Here is a 24,026-nt window from a genome sequence, read left to right as displayed (position 1 = left end):
TGCCACATAATTCAGCGGCCCTGCATATTACTAAAGCACATCCATTTATCTTCTTCCTCTATATGCAGCCAAAAATAAAAATGCTGCCATTTATCATCTTAATTGAAATCTGCCATGCTAAATCTAATAGAATACCACTTTCACCACCTCACCATAAAAAATTCTGGCTGGCAAACGCAATTGCCAAAACAAGACAGTCACGGAGTAACGAGATAGAAGGGTCACCCAGACATATAAAGAGTGTTAAAAAAGTCATAGTTTAATAAGGATGTTAAGTTGGCCTGAATAATGGTCATAATTCCAATAACAAGAGATTAATAAAACATATACAATTATCATATAAACTCAATAAAAACCTTAATCAGAAATAAATATTTGGCATTAGACTGTAATCCACAGAACAGCCCTTAGAGAACACCGCACTGAAAATGCCATTTGTAAGAAACATGGTCATGTTACAATATACCTAGCACCTAAAGGGCATAACCACATGACAAAAGAAAACGACTGAAAGCACTTCAGTGTAACCATATATTTAATCCCTAGAGGATGTAGTGCATTACATATTTTCAGGACTAGCAGACTACTGCAATGATATTACAAACAAGACTCTTAAAACACAAACTACTCTCAGCTGTAAATACAAAAGTTCCAGCCATGAGAGAGGTTATTATTTTGGGGTCCCCGCTAACCTAGTTTGGGGACTCAGATGTTCTGGACAGAAAGAGCAGCTTGTGGTGAACATTTTGAAGGTGGCCCCAATTGTCCCAGGACCACCACATGCTGAATTATGAGCAAACATGTTTTGTAAAAGAATGCCCTGCAAAGCAGTATGCAACAACAGAGAGCAGCAGATCTTGTAGGATGTTAACTGTAATGCTTAGAACAGCCCCTAAAAACACCACAATAAAAATATCATTTGTATTTGCATGTAATTATATGGTTACATGGTTATGTAACCATATAATATTTGGGGGGGTTCACGGATGGTTGCTGTTGGTGCGAAGAGCAGGTCCCGCTTTATCGTTGCATTAATGGTAAATTCACAGCTGTAAGAATCCCAAAACTTCTGTATCTTCACCTTTTCTTTAGGAGGAGTTATGGTCACGTAACCATATAATTAGTACCCAGGAAGCATAACCACATGAAAATAAAATTGCACAAAGTAATGTAGTGTAACCAAATATTTCGCACCTAGAGAGCTACTGCCTTACACATTTTCAGGCCTAGCATGCCTCCTGTAATACTAGGGCCCTTACGCCACAAACTACTCCAAGCTGTAAAACAAAAGTTCAAGCCATAAAAGGATTTAAAAGGGACTGAATGGTGGGACCGTTTATTATTTTTTGGCCTCCATTAACTTAGCGTGAGGACCCAGAGATGACAAACAGAAATAGTGTGTCATGCTGAACGTTTTAGTGGTTGTCCCATTGTCCTAGGACCACCACAGGCTGAGTTACGGGTAAAAATGTTATGAAAAAGAAAGCTTGCAAAGCATTATGGGGTGACTTTTCATGAGTGCAGTGAATACTGTAGTATCGGCTTTCCAGCTGTGCTGGGAGAGCCGCGTTGCTGACTTCTGAGTTTTTTCATAAAGCATTTATCAATTATAACTGTTTTTGGGAAAGCTATGGAGTGTGAAGGGGACAGCTAAAGTAATGACTCTGATTAGGTAACAGTATGAACAACGTGACCAGCACTCCAATACTGCCAACGGAATTTATGCGGTTGTAGCTATGAGGGCCATGGCTGCCACAGAGTGTGAAGGGGAGAGACAAAAGAAAAAAATAGCTCACCCACACTGAAGTATACCAGCAATCGTGCAATTATCCATGCAACAGGGTCAGTCTGCAAGGCTGTAACAAAACCACCCCAAGGCGGGACAAACATCAAGCAATAACCAATGACATCAAGGGATTTTTAAAAGGCAGGCCCACAAACGAGTGAAAAATGTGGGTGTGGTTAAAAGCCCACAATACTTAAAACAGGTCAAAGTGCTTGCATGCTCGACCTAAAATGCAGGCAAGATTGAGGTGTCCCCAGGAAATTTGTGAAGGAGCCACTCCTTTCTCCATAATGCACTTTTTTGCAGTTGTTTAAAAGTTTAACACTTGAGGCTGGGCTTCTGCCATCTTGGGGTGGTAAAATAAAAGTTAAAATAAATTGTTTCTGCAACATCGTGATGCAGACGTGTAATTTAGGAAATTCATGCACACAGATATGTAATCATTGGCATCAACCTTTCTCTTTCCTTTTTGAAGCTGGAATAAACATTGGCAAATGAAATATGTCATCAAATGCCTCTCAAATCAACATCCACAGGTTATGCCACTGACTGCTTTGAATGATACAGAATTCAGCAATTCTATTTACACAGCAATGCACTGGCCTTGGTAAAAAGCATGTCATAAAAGAGAAAAAAAAAAAAAGATACAACGCCAACTTCCTTGCATTTTATAGTATTGTTAAAATTAATTAGAAGAACTGGTATTAATGTGCTGTTAGTAGTTTTGATATTGTTAGTATTTGAATCGTTGTATTATTAATTAGAATGGTTATTGTCATCATCATTGCTGTAGTTTGTGGATGCCGATTTATTATTATCATCAATTTTTTTCTTTCTTTCAACCTTTTAACTTGATTATTATGTCTTAGGCTTGATGTGTCATACCGCTGTGAAAACTTCGATTTTGCAATAAAAGTCAAAATCTTAAAAGAAACTACTGGATAGCTAACAAAGTTACCTGCATGTCTTTAATACGAGTGCCTTTTAAAATGTAGTTTTTTTAACAAAAAAACAAATCATAAAATAAGATGAGATTGGCTCACGCAGAGCACTGCTGCAAGTTCTGAACTGACAGTCACTCCCTCAACATGACTCACTAGTAAAATCTGTAAATTATAATATTAGAAAATCCACATCCATTTAAAATGTGCCTGACCCTAAAATATAAGAATCCCATGCACAATAAACAGTTAACTTCAGCTCCAGTAAGCTGATAGGCACTCAGCCATGTTGGCTAACAGCATTAACATTGGCTCCGCTGGCGATCGCGCATGGCTACAGCACAGTAAAATAACATAGGAATAGAAATTAGTCATGAGGCACTTCTCAACTTCCTCTGTTATTCAGGAGGCCGAAGCCCCGCGCATGTGTGTGCTTTCAAAATGGAAGTCAGGGGTCAAATTGGGTCACACATGTAGTCTTCAGTCAATGCTATGGTTACCATATAACCCTTTCCTACTTGCTGCAATTCATTCTGATTAGACTATTTACACTTCGTAACTGGTCTCCATCTTTTAGTAATCGCTTTATTTATGTACCAATATTTTGTCTAATTATGTATATTTATTTTCGTGGGTGAATCTATCATGTCTATTTTGCCTCTGAAGAGAGCATCATGCTCTGAAGGCTTACCAGTGTCTTCTGCTGAAAAGGCAGAGAAAGAAATTAATTGAGTGTCTTCACAACAATAAAGGCAGGTATTCTATTAAATGAGCCGATTCAAAAAGCCACAGCCAACATGAGTGTGAACATGAAGGGGAGACACAAAGGGAAAAATGAGAAGTAAAACAGTTGACATAAGCAAGCTAATTCAAAGCGCCACAGCCACCATAAGGGCGAAGGAGACACACAGAAGTAAAAATGAAAAGTAAAACAGTTTACATAAGCGAGCCAAATCAAAGCGCCATGGCCGCCATGAGCGCGAAGGAGTTACACAAAAGGAAAAATGAAAAGTAAAACATTAGTTGACATAAGAGAGCCAATTCAAAGCGTCACCGCCACCATGAGCGTGAACACAAGGAGACACACAAAAGGAAAAAGAGGTTTGCTCGCAGTTAAACATATCGGCAAACGTGCAATTATCCATGTAGTAGGGTCGGCCTCCAAGGCGGTAACAAAACCGCCCCAAGGAGGGGCAAACAAAGCATTTACCAATGATAACCAACAATTTTTGAAAGTCAAGCCTACAAACGAGTGAAAGTGATGGGCGTGAGGTGGGCGTGGTTAAAAGCCCACATAGATACCAATATGCCAGGAAAGCAGCGCATGCACTGCTATGCTCAATCTAAAAAAGCACTTTGTTACTAACTAAACAAGTGATTACTTAATAGCGAAAGCGCAAAGTCACGGATGTATTTTGATATCACTGTTAAAAGCAACACTAACAACTTCTCAACCGCTGGCTTCTTGAGATAATTATCATTGTCTCGCCAATTGGGAGGTCGTGCTAACTCAGGAGCCTTGAGTATTCCTCTCTGTAGTAAGTGCTTCCAGCAGTATCATGTCTTATGTGGCACCTCGCCAACCAGGGGCTCCTTGTGAGTACCCCAGCCAATCGGACGTATTGGCAATTGCACAAATCATTAATCTGATACCACATACTATGCCATAATGCAGGTTTTATCTCAAGAATTGTCATTATTGCAGCCCTGCTTTAAGGCAGCCATTCCCCAGGTCACTTTTTGTCCTGATGAGACCCTGTTATTGTTATTAAGGGTTCAAAGGTGGTCGACAGTCAACAAGACAGAACCTGTTATTTCCTATCCAATGAGGGGAATTGTCCTATGGATGCATTTGTTCAAATACCAATCAAGGCTGTCTTGTACATATATCACCACACCAATGATTGTAGAAACAGTGATATTTTTATTGTGATGTTTTCGTGGTGTTTTTTCACTTTGGGTGCACTTTTACTATTTTGCACAATTGCGTCTCCGTCACTACCATAATTCTTCTATGTTATGACAGTGATTAATAATAAAAGTATATGTTTTGGATCATGTGGTATAATTCATTACTAGTTGCACTGTATATCACTGAGAGATTCCTAACAGATTGTTAACTGTCCAGATAGAAGCTTTGTTCTCTAATTTAGTAGGAGGATCTCTTGCTTGATTATGCATTTTCTATAAGTAAGTTTCAGGTAAATATGTGTTTCTCCAGACCCCCAAAATTGTAAGCAGTACTTGGTCCATGCTCCAGTGACCGGGAAACACACAAATAGAAAGTCAAGTCAGCATGCGCTGACCAAAAAGAAGCCAGAAAACAAGACTGATAATGAAGCCAACGGATGGTAAGCAATTGGAGGGTTCCAAGCTACCTCTATGTAAACAAACTGTCTTTCAGATGATGTGGAATGCTCTGACTCAGGAAAGACCTGAAAATAGCTTCTTGGACTCACACCTTGGTATCAACTTCCAGACTGATTCCATCTGCCAAATCTTTGAATTTCTTAATTGACCAAAATCTCACTATGGCACATCACATTGAGAAACACATCAAAACTGACTCTTTCCAATGATTCCTACCAAAGACACCAGTACCATATATCCCTAAGAATTACTACAGTGCAAGCTCTAGTACCTCTCACCTCGATATGACCAACACAGCACTCTCAGGCCTCCTGAAATACACACTAGGTCCCTCAAAGCCATTCTCAATTCCCCATCTTTTCAAAGATCATATCACATAACCCTAAATCTAAGACATCTAGATTGGCTTTTTTTAAACTGAAGCATGAATTAACTATAAAATCACCAGTATTCACACAAAGCACTCGAACTAGGTTTCCCTAGAAATCAAAAACGCCAATATACAAAAAAGGTGACTTGACGTTCGTCACAAACTACAGAATGACTGAGCTACTGGAAGCAAAGGTCAAGTACTATGCAAAAATTCTATTAAGGGACTTCGGGACTTGGGCTGAATAAAAAAAAAAAAAAATAACAGTTATACAAATGGAATTTGGACGAATATTAACACATTCAACAACATCCCTGCATTATCTATGCTAACTCATGAGACAGCGAATGTAAAACGTAATGCTATGTTTGTCTTCTTCATTGACTATCGTATGGGCTTTGATGTAGTAGATCACATCATGCTTTTGTCAAAATTAGCCAAACAGGGTATTGCCCGATGCTACTTATAGCCATGTAGTCTATATACTCAAACACATGGGCCTAACAAGCATATAATCACATCGCAAGAAAAATAATGACAAACACAGGACTAAAGCAGGGGTGTGTGTTAGCACCACTGCTATTTAGTCTGTATATAGCAGATGTTTACCAGATGCCAATAAAGTGGAGGGAAGGCACCGACCCAGGTCAGACACTAAGTCTGTTCAGTTTCGCCAACATGCTGTCACAGGTATTTTCAATTATACAGAAACAAGCCTGAAAAAGTCCCTGGCAATCCACAAAAAACACATCAACAGCCAATGCAGTCAGATCTGTTTTGTTTTTTGGCTATAAACGGTGCAAAGTGGAAATCTGGAAAATCGATAGTATTTTAACTGAGAAACACAGGAAATACTGCTTCTTAGGGGCTACTGCCTGTTTACAATGGCTCCCCAAATTAACACTGGGCTTATCTAACGACTAAATTTGCTTCCCAGTCTTATGCTATAAGGCGCCTCCTTAACAACCTGGATGGTGCATTCGTCGACCCCCTACTTTCATTAATAAACACCAAGTGCCTGATTTAGAGTTTGGTGGAAGGGGTTACTCCGTCACAAACGTAATGGATAACTCGTCCACCGTATTACAATCCCATTACAGCCTACTGGAATCCTAATACATCTGTCATGTTTACGACGGAGTAAGACTATATCAGGCCCTACGTTTCTTCCATTGATCGATTATGGCTTATCAGCCTTAGATTCCTGGCTAGAGCAATCACACTGCAATTTATTTTGTCAAATATTTCAACTACATAACTCCTTACCAATCCCAAATTAGAATTCAATGTATGGCAGCCATTGCTTAAACTCATGACCCACTTCCTGGCTACTTGTTACGTGGTACGACATGGCAAGGAACAAACACTCAGGCCACTATTTGGGGTGCACTCTCAAAAGAAAATGCCAGATTTTTACCTTTGTCAAACTATCTAATTAACGCAACCCACGCACTGCACCTTGAAGCACTGTGGTAGACACCAACATCTGGAAGTTACTCTAAACAGCTGGTCAAAAAAGCTAAGGGCATCGAGAATGTGACTATAAAAAATACATTCAGACTATATTGTGAGGGCTTCTTTGAAAAGAAGTTGCCAAATGATCTTACCTTCTTCCTGGCTAAAACAGAGGGACAATATTTCACATATTGTGATACTCCTCAAAATACAATTTAGACATGCATAAATTACAAGGTCCACCCTGACTACTGCTTTGTTTCTACGAGTTTCAAAAATTAATTCATATTGTATGCCTTTGCTCAGCACTTTTAGCACAATGCCGAAATGGTATAGACTATTTTTCATCAAAAAGAAGTATCGTCAGGTGATAGTGACTTTGAGATTTGTACTGAAAGGAGAAGACCGCCAAAGAATAGCGAATCTAGTTACCTTAACGCACGTAACCTTGGCATGCTTGAAGGGCAAATGGGTTGGCAAAAATCAATAATTTGCTTTTGTTAAGCTTTTTTACTCATGACTGTACTCTGCAATGGCCTAGGAGCGTCACCCCCCTGGTTAAGAGCCAGAAGTAGAATAATAAAACGATTCTTCATTATCGTTTTATTTTTCTGCTGCTGGCTCAGCCAGCATGTGGAGGAAGGGGAGGGGCTGGGTCACAGGAGTGTGCATGTGTGTTTGGCTGGCCATCTTAGGCTGGCAAAACACACATGCACACTTTGGTTACTTCAAACCGGCTGTGTTGAAACTTAACAGTCCCCAGGGCAGTGTATTAGTAGAAGTCCAAGCATCTCAGACCAATCCGAACGCTGCTCTCCTGCTATGTTTAGCATTAGAGCAGCTTAAGGATTGCTGGGGAGCCTGTGTTGGTGTCCCAGTGAATGCTGAGAAACCAGACCGGCAGAGGAGCGAGGCAGTAGGCGACTGCAGTGGAAAGGGTAAGTGTTTTTTTTTCTTGTTTTAAATGATTATTTGTTTCCCTGTCTCCCTTGTCCCCCTTGACATTTGCAGCGGCCCCCGCTGGGTGTTTTAGATCAGAGGTGATTTGCATTACAATTGAGACTATTTTATCACTTCTCTGTAACTGGTATGTTTCACTGGTTTTAAACAATAACACCAAACAATAACGTATTGAGCTGAAAAGATTATATGGTTTTCATGAATCATAAAATAAATTAAAACATACATTTTAAAAAGCAAGGTATGCACATCAGGAGGAGAGAGGAACACCATACTAAAATCAAGCCTCCTACCATTGATCTCAAAAGAAAAAACACGAAGGCCATGAAACAGGCATTCAATCCAATTTAAAGCTTTTATTCTTTGGTACTTGTAAAGCCACCGTTGTGGCTAGATCTGTGATATAAATATCCTGGCCCCCCAAAAAACAAAAAAAATCGATCAACCAATTTATAAATAAATAAACAGCAGTAAATACATGTGTAATGTACAAATACTGCATCGGTGCATTGAAAACTGGAAAATGGTGTAGATTTTTTTTTTAACTGGTAAATATAAATCCACATAGCTTGTGGAACGTAAAGAAAAAATGCAACAAATATAGCTTTATGATGTCCAAATGGAAACTCAAGGGACACATCAGTGACATACATGCTAAGTTGCTCCCAGGTCCCAGTGTGACCACAGGTAGAGTTAAGATAATATTCTCTATGACCTACCGTGGCACTCTCTGGGAGAGGAGAGATGTAGTGTTGTGCATTTCCTAAACAAAGCATGTAGTTTTCCGTTCTTGTTCCTCATTCCAGTAGGTCACTGTTGACATGGTGGGATTCTGGAACGGAGACGGGAGCGGAGAGGTGGCAGTTGATCCTGCTTGTGATAGCGTGTGTGTCTCCCTCATTACTACTTCAATGAACTTCAACAAATACATATATAGACCCACGCACCATCGATGGAGTAATCATTACAGAAGTGGCACCAAGTCGGAGGAACCTTCAACAAAGCTGTGTCACAGCAAGCATCACTGTAGCAGAGCGAAGATTTCAGTTCCAATCATGATCCACTGTTCTTTATTGTGTGGAATAGCTGCCTAGGCGTGGACGTTTTTTGTAAGAAGAATCCGTATTTTTCCAGTAAGCACTTGCCATGGTATAACAGCCGTTGTGGAACGGACCTAGTCACATTGAACTAAAAGTATAATCTGAACTTGCTTGACGTGCTTTTCATCTACGTGCCTCCATTTTGGATCAGGAAGAATCCTTGGGGCACCATTACATTTACGTGCCTCCATATTTACATGGTGAAATCAAAACTACTGCTGCTTATAATTTGGTTATACTGTCAAATAAAAACTATTGCTACTTATAACTCTGTTACATCATCAGATTTATTTATTTTTTTCTCTTTCTTTCTTTCTTTCTTTCTCAAAGGAGGCCCCACTTCTATTTGTGTACAGACTAATTCTGCAGTACAATAGTTTCTGGAAATATTTTGAACTTGTCACCTCCACATCCATATACACCAATTTCAGGTGTACTAATTTTAAAATGGGAAGAATGGCGTGAGAATTTAAAAAATGATATATCAGCCACTGATGAAGAAGAGGAACTTACAGCCAACAAAAAAAATTAAATTCTCTTGCATCGCTCAGGCTCTGGTGGGCTGAAAGTTTTTAACAATATAAATAAGAAACAAAGGCAAAAGGGTCAGGGAAATGTGTATTTGAAGGCACTTGAAGATTTGAATAACTATTATAAACCTACAGTTTGTGTAGAGGTGGATCAATATAAATTATTCCACAGGAAACAAGGCAAAGAAGAACTTTCGGAAGATTATGTATCTGCATTAAAGAATTTGGCTATTAATTGTCGGTCTGGCAACCTGCACAATGAGCTTATTCATGACCAGATTTGTATGCAAACATCAAATTCTAGTATTCAAGATAATGTATGGGCCAAAGGAGAGAGTTATTTACAAGAAGTTATTGACATGGTTAAAAGAGTAGAATTGAATGGAAGATGTGCCAAAGCGCTCTTAGTGGAAAGTAAATGTGATGATGTAATAGTAGCAAGCATGAAAGGGAAGAAATCCACAAAGGAATACAAAAAGGAATATATAGGAAAAACTGATGTAGAACGGAAAGGTTATAGAAGTGAAAATAGAAGGAAATGTTATACATACAAGAGTAGTGACCACATAGCCAATGATAAATTGTGTCCAGCAAGGAAGCAAAAGGGTTCAAAGTGTGGTGAGATAGGACATTTTCAAAGGGTATGTCAAAAGAAATCTGGAAGTGGTGTTAATGTGCTAGAACTGGAAGATACTGGTAATTTGGAGGAAGATGAGTTGAACATGTGTGTACTGTGTGTTGATGGGGTTCATGATAACTGTTTTGCACACTGCTGAAAAGGAAGAAAAAAGCATGAAAAAAACATATGTGTCAGATAACATTGGGGGGCTGAACATATCTATAGTAGTTGATTCTGGTTCACCATACACAACTGTAAATAAGGATATGTGGAAAAAGAAATTTAAACAAAGTTTGGGTAATGAGCTATGTATGCCAGACATAACCATTAAGACATTTACTGGTGAAGTTATTGAGCTGTTGGGTTATAAGAAGTTGAAATTTCAGTACTAAGATAGGGAAACCTTAGGAAATTTGTGTGTTGCTGTCACGGGTCCTTCTGTATTGGGTTGGATCGACCAAGACAAATTAGGAATGGTGTTGGACCCAAATAACCCGGAGACCGTTTTAACAATTCATCCAGAGTTGGGAATCGGTAAAGTGGTCTTAAATGCATTTCCAAAGGTGTTCTCTGGGTGTATTGGAAAAATGAAGGGGTTTAGACATAAATTCTACTTGAAAAAGGATGCTAAACCTCATGTGCACCAAGTAAGAAATATTTCCATATCTATTAAGGATGATGTGAAGTTGCAATTACAGAAATTACATGGGGAAAGAATCATTGAACCTATCGAATCTTCAGAGTGGCTTGCTCCCTTAATAGCAGTGAAAAAGGCCAAAGGGAATTTGAGATTGTGCATTGACTTACGAGATCTTAATAGTAATATTCTTATAGGTCAGTTTCCTTTACCACACACCAACAAAATATTATCACGTACAAAAGAAACAAAATGGTTTTCATCTATTGACTTAAAAGCAGCTTACCACCAAGTTCTGTTACATCCAGACAGTAGAAGTTTGACTACCTTTACAACGCCTTTTGGATGTTACAGGTTTAAAAGAGTGTCGTTTGGGTTAGTATCAGCGGTAGCTATGTTTCAGAGATTGATGCACTCAGTGTTTGAAAAATTGGATAATATTATGATTTTCCAGGATGATATTCTCATTATGGATAAGCCCATAGAAGACCATAACCAAACCCGATTGCAGGTACTTGATGTTTTAAATAAGGAAGGACTAAATGCAGAGTACAGGCAAGTGTAAATTTGCTTGTGACCCTGTAATGTACCTAGGTCATATTGTGTCTCCAGAGGAGATTAAGCCAAAGGAAGAACTTGTGAATGCCATAACAAAATGTGCCTAATATCCCAAAAAAGATGAGGCCTGAGCATTTTTAGGTTTAGTTGAGTTTTATTCAAAATTTGTTCGAAATTTTTTGACGAAAACGTATGACTTAAGGCACTTACTCAAAGAAAGAAACAAATTTGTCTGGTCTAATGAATGCCAACAGGCATTTGAATTGCTTAAAGATGACATTTGTAAAGCACCTCCACTACAAGGTTTTGAGCCGAATCTTCACTGTATCATCATCACAGATGCCAGTTGTAGGGGAATTAGAGCTGTTCTGATGCAGAGGAATAAGGCTGGAGAAGATACCATCGCTTTCGCTTCACGGTCATTGACTGCGTCCGAAATTTTCAGTAATTGAACCTGAGGCGCTGGCCTGCGTATGGGAATTAGAACATTTCCAACAAAATGTTTGGGGAAATAAGATTACATTGAGAAGTGATCATAAGCTACTTGTAAGATTATTAATAACAAAGGGGTTGTACAGAGCATCTCCCAGATTGGCTAGGATGTCAGTATGTCTATTTGAATATAATTATGATGTGCAGTATCTACCGGGAGTGAAGAACGTGGTACCAGATTTCTTAAGTCACATGCCCTTGCCCACTGAGGATATGGATGAAGACTAGGGTGAGGATTTGTCGGTAGCTATTGTGGAGGAAGGTTGTCAAGGTATTTCACGTGATGAATGGAGGGTGGAACAGGAACAGGATGAGAGTTTAAGGGAGGTGCAGTGTAAGATCACTAAGGGGTGGCTACAGAAGAACCTAATGGGCAAAGTTCTGTTACCCTTCTGGGAAGTCAAAAATGAACTATCTTTTGAGGATGGATTGATTGTTAGAGGTGGAAGAGTGGTACCTCCCGATCTAGAGATCTAAAATTTTGGAAATATGCAATGAGGGTCATTTAGGAATTGGAAAAACAAAAAACAGAGTGAAGAACTGGCAATGGTGGCCTGGGTTAGAATAAGAGGTAGAAAGGAAAGTTAGGGAGTGTATATTATGTGACAATGCTGACAAAACGCAAGTGACACTTAAACCCTTTACATCCCATTTCTTTTCTAAACATAACATGGGAAACAGTTGGGATTGGTACTAGTGGATCACTTTACTAAACAGCCAGAGGTAAAAATTGTACGGAAGGCTAATTAATTTATTATTATGTTTTTTGACAAACATTTTGTGAGAGAGAGTTTACCCAAGAGTATAATTTCTGACAATGGACCACAATTCGTATTGATGGATTTTAAGGAGTATTTGAGAAAGAATGCAATTAAGCACCGAACCACTTTGGTGTATCATCCTGCAGGTAACGTGGCAGTAGAAATGTTTAACCGAGTGCTTAAAAGTATTATCCAGATAGCTAGTAGTAACCATTTAGTTTGGGAAAGAGAGCTTTGGAAATGTTTGTGGGCATTTAGAGTGACTGTGTGTATTAGTACAGGTTCCAGTCCATTTAAACTTATGAGGGGAAGAACACCAATGTCCAAAGATAATGTGAGTTAGCTTAAAAATGCCAAGAGGGCAGAATGGACTCCAAAAGAAGTGAGGGAGAACATTGAAAAGGCACAGAGGAAATGTAAGGTATACTATGATTCAATACATAAGAGCAAGGATGTAAAGCTCAGACTGGGTGACATGGTAAGAGGTAAAAGTAGCAAACATGGGGGGAAAACGCCTAGGCAGATTTTCTGCACCCTCGAGAGTGGAAGAATTGTTCAATAATTCAGCAAAATTGAATGATGGTAGGGTGTGGCATATGTCTGAGTTGTCAATGTGCAGAGGTAAGTCAGAAAATGTGATACCATGTGTATGTATGAGGAAAGGATATGGTGTGTGGGTGGAGAATGGTGAGAACGGAATGCGTTTACATAAGAACGGGATAAGTTTAATTGAGTGTCAGGATGAGGTTAGTTCCAATGAAAACAGACTAGCACCAATAAGGACAGAAGAGGTTTCCAGTCGCATGGGTGTAGGTACAGGTGAAAAATGGAGTACATCAGGCAGTAAGATTGTAAAACCAAAAAGGTTTGAAGATTACTGCTAGTTAAAAGTCTATAAGCATTATAGTGTTAATTTATGTCCAACTTTACAATTTGTAGAAATGTGTTAATTAGTACTTTGTAGAATGGTATACGTGTAAGTAGGGTAGTTTTATTTGGTTATAAATTGGGAAGATCTGTAATGTTGTTCATTTCATAAACAAAGCATGTAGTCTTCCGTTCTCATTCCTCATTCCACTAGGTCATCGCCGACATGGTGGGATTCTGGAATAGAGATGGTAGCAAGAGGTGGCAGTTGATCCTGCTTGTGATAGCGTGTCTCCCTCGCTACTACTTTAATCAACTTCAATAAATACATATATAGACACATGTAACATCCATGAAGTAATCATTACAAGAGAGCGTCCATTTAAAAAAAAAAAAAAAAAAAAATCAATTTGCAGTACAATCTGTTCAAATATATAATTTTATAAGCGCAAAATCCATCTTTCAGAGGCTGACTTCTTGACGGGTTTTTAAAAAACATTTGAAACCGGTTTTGTAAACACTTTAAACATGTTTTTAAACATACCCACTAGGCTACCTTTTTACTGCACAGTGCAGTATGCTAATTTTAAGGCACACACTGCTAGGTGATTGGCAGCACATTTTATTTCAAGAACACTTGAAAACCTTTCAAGGAGTACATGCACTTTGCTTGAAAATCATCACAGGATAATTATTTCCTTGAATCTCTCCAGAGAACTACGTTGATACTAATGTTTTTGGTTAACAAACTGCTTTTTACTGTTAAAATAATCTAAATATACTTCTAGCTATATAAAAATGTTATGTTCCTTAAAATGTACCCAAACTCTGACCTTTCTTACAGCCTAAAGCCATCAAGGCATGACTAAACCTAGAAAAGTGATGATGTATTATATTATTATGATGTTATTTTACCTCATACTGAGTGATGATACCGTTAGGCTCCAGTGGTTCTTTCCAGTTCAAAAAAATCCTGTCTTCAAATGGAGTCCCCTTCAAAGAGCTCGTCGGCACAAGTCCAGGTACTGCAAAACAAATCAGTAAGCTTAGGCACATGGAGTTTGTTGAAATCTAAGACTTTATTTTTACAAAATATAAGTTTACACAAAAACCTTACTAGATGCATCAAAAACCCCTACTAAAGGAGTACCACAACTTAACAAGAATTCTAGTTTGACACAATTACAAAAGGAGACACAAATCATAACAGTAGTCTGCTTAATATCGGAAGCATGAAACTAGAACCCTTACCTTTCTGGAGACACTGTATTGACATTACAATGCTGGAAAAGGTCCAAAGCAGGAGTCTGCGTGTCAAAAGGCAAATATATAAATCTAGCAATGATGGCACAAAGCATGTTGTAGGCTGTCAGTTCTGAGGCTATGCCAATGCTATTAGCGAAATCTTAGTTCTAAACTAGTCTATACAGACAGAACACCCAGGGAAGCACATCCAGAGCCACTGTCAGCATCTCCAGCCATAAGTGCTAGTATAGTCAAGTCAATAAAGGCAGACTGTTCCATAATGCCGCTCTGGCATAAATTGTTCAATGAGTCGTGGCCTTAAGTGTACCTCAAAGACGTAATATATATAGAAAAAGTACTGCCTTGGTGTATAATATTATAATACTCAACATTATTAAGTTCCATGACTATACAGAGGGTACAAAAGAAAAAAAAAAAGAAGTGTCTTTTTTTTCCCTTTTTTTAGTTTTAGAGGGATAGTGTTGGGAATTAACAGGGAGGGTGACTGGGGAAGGAAGTGCATTAGGAGCAGAAGCAACACAGAGGGCATGGGTGGGGGAAGCAATAGGGAGGAGGGGGAGCAACAAAGGAGCTCCTGTATTGGCTGGCTACCAGACACGCCAACTGCAGGCTGATCCCTTCCATTAATGACTCATTAGGAAACCATCTACAGAACCCAGAGGTGATTGTGGTGGTCTTTGCAGATTATTAGGAAGGACTCTATGCCCACAAGCCAAGATCTGCCTGCAAGCTCACCCATCCTCTCTTGCATGACATCCCTCTCCTCCATCTCACCAGGGTCCAATGTGCAGACCTTGATTCTCCAATTACTGAAGATGAAGCTCTGGTGGCGACCTAAACCCAGGAAAGATCCCTGGCTCCGATGACTTCCCAGCCGAATATTACTATTAACTTCGAGACATTGTTGCCCCTCTCCCCCACTTACTCGAATTATACAACAAAGCAGGGGAAAATGGGTTCTTCCCACACTAACCTGGTTTTGTCATCCCTAAATTGGACCACCCGACAACCAGCTATACCGTCTAACACTCTATTTACTTGTTTTACACTGATATCAAAATATATGCCAAGGTCTCAGTGACAAGGCTGCAGCAGGACCTGAGTACATTTGTACATACAAACTCCTCTCAAATCTGGTGTTATGCCCTAACACAGCCCTAGGCATTGTATTAGGGGTGTCCACACTGCCCTAGCCCATGTCCAGGACAGTGGAGATTTTGCAGCCCTACTATTCGTGGACTTTGAGAAAGCTTTGGAGAAAGCAGACGGAGGCTATCTTGCTTTGGTGTTGCACAGCATGGGTTTTGGATCCATCTTAGACGACTATGTTAAACTTTTGTATACAGAGCACTCAACATAGGTCCTCATTAACAAAGTGCTGTTACGTGCATTTCTGACCAGATGGGGAAATACGCAGGGCTGCCCTCTCTCGCCACTCCTTGTCACCCTGGCAAGAATCATTCAGGTTGATGCCAAGATGAGATGGAAATGGAGCAAGACCACGGAGGACAGGATTGCATTATACGCAGATGATATTCTCTTTCTTGCTGACCCCGCCAACATCCTGCCCACGCGCATTGGATATCTTGCACCTATCTGAGAAAGCCTTAGGGCTCCGGGTGACCCACAGCAAGTCGCTTCAAATTCAGTTCTGTGGTGACAATGCTGCATCCACATGGCAATCTGATATTCTGGTTTGTCTTCTTAACTTCAAATATTTGGGGGTGCATGTAGGCACGGAGCCAGAGCTCACATAATACCTGAATCATACCCCCCCCGCTACAGGCGACTAAAGGTAGCCTTAACACCTGGAATAGTTTTTTCCTTAGAATCATGGGTTGCATGCATAAAAATGATACTTCCCTGTTTCCTTTATACATTGTAAAACCTCCCACTCTACATCCCCAATGTCTGGTTAATCAGGGTTGTAGCAATGCTTCAGTCCTTTCTTTGACAGGGTAGACCCCCATGCATAGCGCCCGCTAAATATTGATGACTGATTTACCATAGTGGGTTGGGAGCAGTGGACATCCAGCTGTACTACTGGGTGTCTCAACTTATTAATGACTGCTGGCAGGAGGTTGGTGTGATCCAGTCTACCAACTAAAGGTAGCTCACTTCGGTTTAGACAGTATTATGCGCTTCGTATAAGGCCGGCCGGCCCCCCTCCATATCCCTTTGATTACCAGGATGATCTTTCTGGTGTGGTGGGCAGCCAACAGATTCACAAGTGGGATAAGAAATTTATCCAACAGACTCCCCTCTAGAAGGGATGTAGACTGGAATACACCATACAGCTGTAAGGGTTCCGATATTTGGATTTGACTGGGATTACAATGTTGGGGACATATGGCAGGCTCCAATATGCACTCCTTACGGCATGCTCTCGGGCAGCATCTAGCACATTTAACTGAATTGCCGGAGTTTAGTCCACTACAGGTGAAATTGTTGATGGAAAACCAGGGCAGAGGGAAGCGCTCTCAGATTCATCCCTCTTTGGTCTGTAATGCTCTAAAGGCACTGGAGCAGATCCAGCGGAGATGAGAGCAGTGGGTTGGTAACCTGGAAGAAACCGAATGGAGGGAGGCATGCATGGCAACCAGTGTACTCGCTATTTCAGCAAGGCTGAGGATGATACAATTAAACTACTTGCACTTAACTTACATGACACCACAAAGGCTCTTGCTGGAAAGCATTCTCCCCGAACCCAACAGTGCCCAGCAGATTTCTTCCATGTGGTGTGGCAATGCCCAGTGATCAAACGTTACTGCGGACAGATTGCCCAATCCTTGCCTAGGATCTTAGATATACATATTGACCTAACACCTCAAAGAGCGCTCCTGGATTTTATGGATGAGTGTGGGGGCTCAAGAAGAGATCAAATACTGATGGGCCTAGTGCCAATGGTTGCCAAGTAAGAGAAAGCACGCAAACGGAAATCGCATCAGCCCCCGGTGTTGGCTAAGTGGAGAGCCAGCATGCACCTGTGTGCCAAACAGGAGGAGCCAACATACACTGCCAGAGGCTGTCTGCAAAATTTTATACAAATTGGGGCACATATTTGGAGCACTACGGTTTAGCAAATGCACCAGTGGCTGCGTCCTCATGGGGATGTGATCGTTCGTGATTCAAGTGGATCTGGGGAGGGGTGGGGGTGTGATACTGAATGGGAAGCAATTCTCCTTTTTCATCTTGTTACTGTATTGCATCTAAAATCAATAACATATGTTTATTTAAAAAGTTTGGGGACATCTTATTGTCCTTATTAGAGACCAAACAGAGTGGCAGGCCTCTTGGCTCATCCAGCACTTAGAGTACTTGCTTCTTTATGAGATCACTTTGAAACGGTATGTGCTTGTTAAACCTGTGCTAACCATTGTAAAAAGGTTGTGCACAGATGACATAGCCTTGGGGGCTTACTTCTCTGACTTCAAAAACATTAAGTCTAGCTATGTAAGTGTATGCTAGTGCCTTTCCTGCTGTTCAGAACATCTTTTATGTCTGCAGAGGGGGGGGGAAGACTGAGATAAGGAAGTAGACTAAGTCACATGCTTAGAAATGCAAGATAGTCATGGGCATCTGGTTTTCTAAAGTAGTTCTTGGACATAATCACTGTTAGTTGTCATGACCACCCTCGGCTTAGTCTTAAATCGTAGTGTTGCATATGATTTTATTAAGTCATGACATACTACTACAGCTTTCATAAATTATCTACAAATAAAATGGGGATGTGTTGTGCCAAATATTACTGCACACCCTAGGTGTATGCAGGAAAGCATATTATTCCCTAACTTTAGCTTTGCGCCTTGTACCACTTTGCAAGAAGGGAAATCTGAGGCTCATGCCTGTAGGCAGATGGAAATAAATGAATTAGGGGCACATTTTGTTTCGGCTGGGTGGGGTTGGAGGAGGAGGGGTGCTTTGACCATTCTGAAGATTACATACATTTGGGATCAACCATGATCCTGGCTTATCTCCTTAACATAGATTAGTTCTAAGGGAAACATATAAACAGTTCTGCATCAGAAGTTAGAATACAGACATCGGAAACTTTCTGAATGAGTCACATAAATGGTAACTGTTAGACCTGTTAGCTCTTGGTGTGGATTCCCCTGTCTTTTTGGCTTCTGGGCTCCTGCTTTTCATCCTGTGCTGAATTTCAGTTTTGCTGGCTCTACGACTCTGGACACTTTACCACTGCTGACCAGTACTCAATGTGCAAGGGCTCTCTGTCTAAATGGTATTGGTGATTGGTTTATCCATGATTGGCATTTCTGATTTACTGATAAGTCCCTAGTACAGTGAACAGTGTGTGCCCAGGGCCTGTAAATCAAATACTACTAGTGGAGTTGCAACACAGACTGCACCACCCACATGAGTAGCACTGTAAACATGTCTGAGACCTGCCACTACAGTGTCTGTAGTTTTAAACTGCCATGTCAAGTGCACCCACTTGCCAGGCCCAAACCTTCCCTTTTACTACATGAAGTCACCCGTAAGGCAGCCCCCTGGGCAGGGTGCAGTATATTTAAAATGTAGGACATCTACTGGTGTGGCCTGATTGTGAAATACTGCTAAATTCGTTTTTCTCTATAGCAAAGGCTTATCTTTCCCATAGGGTACCATAGGGATTGCCTTGAAGGAAAATGTTACCTACCAGTAGACATCTGTTCATGGCATGTAGTGCTGTACATTCACATTCTGTGCATTATCCTGCCTTCTAGTGTTGGGCTCGGAGTGCTGCAATTGGTTTTACTTCGAGAAGGCTTTTCGAGTCACGAGATTGAGCGGCTCCTCCTTCTCGCTGCTCCTGCGCAGAGGTATCGAGTTCTTTGTTAGATCATTTTGGTGCAGGCAGGTGAGTGATAGAGTATAAAGAAGAATAGAAAAGAGTATGTCCATGCGAGTATAAGGAAATATATGCAACTATATACAAATAGAAACTAACTGAATTGGCCTCAGGCTTCTGGGGAGGAGGGAGGGTGCATGTGAAACTACAGCACTACGTGCCACAAACAGATGTCTACTGGTAAGCAACATTTTCCGTTCAATGGCATGTGTGGCTGAAGATACACATGCTGTGCACAGACTGAAAAGCAGTCCTCCCAAACAAACCCAATTGCTAGCTTGTGGGAGTTACAGTTGTTTGAAAAAGTGTTCTTAGGACAGCCTGTCCTACATTGGCTTGCTGATGAGCTTGAACATCTATGTCGTAATGTTTAGTAAATGTGTGTGGCGTAGACCTAGTAGCTGTTCTGCAAATGTCAGCTAAGGGGATATTTCCTAAGAATGTCATTGTGGCATTTTTGTTTGTGGAATGTGCTTTAGGAGTCAATGTAAATTGTGTTTTTGCTTTAGCGTACCATATTCATTTACACTCTACTTTCCATCTAGCTATGCTATTTTTTCTAATAGGATTTCCTTTATGTGGTGCTGAAAATGTCACAAAATTAAGCGTTTTTCCCTGAACTCTTTAGTTCTGTAAATATAATACTTGAGGGCTCTTTTTTCACATCTAATGTGTGGAGTGCTCTGTCTGTCACAGTCTGGTTGTGGAAAAAAAACCGGTACCTCAATAGTTTAAGCAATGTAGAATTCTGATACAACTGTTAGTAGAAATTTAGGGTTTGCAAGTTTATCAGTATGTCTCTGAAAGAAAGGCTCCTCCAATGTTAAGGGTTGTAGCTCACTAACACGTCTTAGAGATGTAATCGCAACTAAGAAAGCCACTATGTAAGAAAGGAATTCTATAGGATATGAGTGAAGAAGCGCAAATGGTTACTGGATCAATGTGTTTAGATTGACAGTTACAAAATGTTTCAATTTTGCTGCATAGCAGTCTCTAATTGTTGGCCTGTGTGCCTGTTTTAAAATAGCCATACATTCTGCCGGTAACTGAAGGTAACCGAACTTTATGACTTCAGGAGCCATATTGCAAGGTTGAGTGAACTGGTATCTGAATGCCTTATTAGTTGGAGATTGTGCATGAGAAGATCCGGTCTGTTGGGGAGTTTCACATGAGGTACTAGGGAGAGATCCAGCAGAGTTGTAAACCACAGTTGGCAAGCCCATGTAGATGTTAATAGGATCATTATGAGAGAAGTTTGTTTTAGTTTCCTCCCTAGGAATGGAATGAGTGGGAGAGGTGGAAAAGCATAACCAAATATACTTAACCAGTTGATCCAAAGGGCATGGCCTTTGGACTGGGGGTGTGGGTAACTGGATGCGAAGTTTTGGCATTTTGAGTTTTCTGCTATGGCTAACAGATCTACTGGAGGCGTTCCCCACTTTTGAAAGAATTTACGAAGGACTACTGGGTGGAGTGCACATATGTGGACTTGATGATGCGTCCTGCTTAGCAGGTCTGCAAACCTGTAGTCTGTACCTGGGAGATATTCTGCCATAAGATCAATGTGATGATGATGAGCCCACCTCCAGAATGTTTGTGCAGGCTAAAACAACTGGAGAGTGTGTACCCCCATTTTTGTAAATAATACATTTTTGTCTGTGTGGATCAAGACAGATCTCTGTATTAAGTGAGGAACAAAAGCCTTTAGGGCTAGAAAGACTGCCTGAAGTTCCAAAACACTGATGTAAATGATCTGGTGACTGGGGTCACATAACTCATGTACTGTGAGATTTTTGAGGTGAGCTCCCCATCCTGTGAGGGAGGCATCTGAGGTCAGAACTACTTGGGGATCTGGGTCTTGAAAAGGCCGTCCCTTTGAGTAGGTTGGTGGAGTTCAACCATAGGAGAGAAATGTAAGCTGGCTGCTCTACCAACACTAGATCCTGAAGATGACCCAGAGCTTGTGACCATTGGCGAGAGAGACATTGTTGTAGGGGGCGCATATGGAGTCTAGCATGAGGGATAACGGAAATGCAGAATGTCATCATACCTAAGAGTTTCATCAATGTTTTGTCTGTGTAGATTTGATTGACATGTATTGAAGAGATTATTTGTTGAAAATTGCTAACACATGCTGGATTGGGGTAAGCAAGGACCAATTTTGTGTTTTCAGTATCTGCCCCAGATACTGCTGAATCTGTAGAGGCCGTAAGTGTGATTTTATGAAGTTTATTGTAAACCCTAATTTGAGAGGAAGGCTTCTGTGCTTTGAGTGTGAGACCGACATTGACTTAAAGTGTTGGCTTTGATGAGCCACTCGTCCGAGTAAGGGAATACGTGTATTTGTTGTCTTCTTAGATGTGCTGCATCTACTGCTAGACACTTGGTGAGTACTCTGGGAGCGGTTGTGACCTCTAAAGGTAGAACCTTGAACTGATAATTCTGTCCTGACACTACAAACCTCAGATATTTGCAGTGTGCAGGATGAACTGGAATGTGAAAGTTGGCATTTGAGATCTACAGCCGTCAGGAAGTCGCCTTTTATTAATTTTTTTAGTAACTGAATCACATCCTTAAGTGTGACCATGTGAAAATGTTTCAAGAGAATATATTGATTTAGAGGTCCGAAATCTAAAATAGGCCTGAGTGTGCCGTCATTTTGGGAATGAGGAAGTAGAGTGAATACACTCCTGTTCCTTGGTATTGTATAGGAACTTTTTCTATAACTCCTTTTGACAGTAGAGATTGAACCTCTTTGTGTAAAAGTGCAGGTTGTTCTGTTGATATCTTGTGTTTGCGAGGTGGAATGTTTGGAAGTGTTGATGTCAGTTCTAGACAATAACCATGTTGGATAACTGACAGGACCCATAGGTCCAATGTTATGTTTATCCACTGTTGGTGGTAAAATTGAAGACATCCTATACTGGAGTGGAATGAGAAGGGGGAATAGGGAGGTAGCCAATGTTTGACTGTGGAGGGTGAACCATGAATTTTGGTCGTTTTCCCCCTGCCGTTGGAGCTGTTTCCCCTATACAGTATGTTCCTCTGAAATACCCTCTGGAATAGGAGGAAGATGTCTGACACTGCTGCAAGTTTGAGTGATCAGAGGATGTGGTTGCCTTGTAACCACCCCTGAACAATGGACAGCAAAAAAAACCTATTTGGTTGGTTTTGTAAGGCACCCATTGCCTTAGCAGTGTTGGTGTCTTTTTTGAGTTTTTCTAGGATGGAGTCAACCTTGGTCCCAAATAGGTGCTCCCCATCACCAGGCATATTGAGGACAGCTTGTTGGACTTCTGGTTTGAAACTAGAACACCTTAACCAGGCATCTCTCCTAAGGAGTATACTGGCATTGACCCCTTGTGCAGCTGTGTCACATGCATCTTGTGCACATCTAATTGACTTATTTGCAATTGTTTGTCCTTCAGAGCCTATTTGCTGTGTATGTTTTCGGTATTCTCCTAGGAGGTGATGAAGGATGACTTCAAATTCATCCCAGTGTGCCCTATCATATATAGCAAAGGGGTGCGTGGGAGTTAGCAATACATCAATGATTGGCTGCTTGCGCAGCAACCCTTTTTCCCGCGGCATAAAGTTCTATACTTTCTTCTGGAGGAGGAGAATCTCCAGTAGCCTGACTATTTACTCTATTCCTGGCAGTGGTATAACCAATGGAATCCGATGGCTCTTGGAAGCGGATGTATATTGGATCAGATGGGGGCAGCCTTACATTTTTTATCTACTCGTGATGTAATGATACGGGAGTGCACCGGTTCTATGAAAATGTCCTGGACATGTCTAAGCATTCCTGGCAACATAGGGAGGAATTGCATATTCCTATGTGTTGAAGGGAGGGTATCAAATAAAAAGCCTTCCTCTATTGCAGTTGTCTTTGAACTATTTAATGCAGCCCCCCGGCCCAATGAAACAAAATAAAAAAAATAAAAAAAATGGGCCCCTCTCAACATTTTTCCTAATTACTTTTATAAGCTGACAATGTTTAAATAGTTCTAGATATATTTAAACATTGCAGTTAGGCTCTGTTACCGATTTAAAATTGCAATCAAAAACATGATTGCCAAATATTATTGTGGTCATCTAGGCTTTAATATCGTGCAAAAGTATCCACATTGTCATTATTGGAAGTGGGGGTGAGGGGTTTGAAGAATATTTGAAATCCCTTTCCTTTTGACACCTTCTTCTAGCCAGAATGTAAATGATTAAAGATGTTACTGATGGCCCATTAAACAGCGGCTTACTGCCGATCACTAAAACAAAACACTGCTATCAGTGTTATACTTGCTTTGGCCAAAGCCTCGCCCTCACCCCCGGATCACCAGCGCCCCCCTAGGGGGGATGCCCCCAATTTGAAGACCCCTGCTCTATTGGATCTTTATGTAATTGCACATTGTGATATGCGGCAGCCCTCCCTATTACTTCGTTGATGGCCAGTGGTGTCTTCTGG

General features: G+C 40.6%; 1 protein-coding gene across 8 annotated transcripts in view; it reads right to left on the bottom strand.

Annotated features, from left to right (window-relative positions):
* The window catches only part of PTPRK (protein tyrosine phosphatase receptor type K), a 1,183,996-nt gene that overhangs the window by 367,217 nt on the left and 792,753 nt on the right, over positions 1-24,026 (bottom strand). For all 8 annotated transcript variants that reach the window (XM_069234833.1, XM_069234830.1, XM_069234832.1 and 5 more), the window contains exon 9: positions 14,362-14,471. In XM_069234833.1, the coding sequence (XP_069090934.1) occupies positions 14,362-14,471 (110 nt within the window). The remainder of the gene's footprint in view (positions 1-14,361; positions 14,472-24,026) is intronic.

This window comes from Pleurodeles waltl, chromosome 5, assembly GCF_031143425.1.
Source record: "Pleurodeles waltl isolate 20211129_DDA chromosome 5, aPleWal1.hap1.20221129, whole genome shotgun sequence".
Classification (NCBI taxonomy): domain Eukaryota; kingdom Metazoa; phylum Chordata; class Amphibia; order Caudata; family Salamandridae; genus Pleurodeles; species Pleurodeles waltl.
The sequence above is the reverse complement of the archived record's forward strand: the minus strand, read 5'-3'. Positions and strand labels throughout refer to the sequence as shown.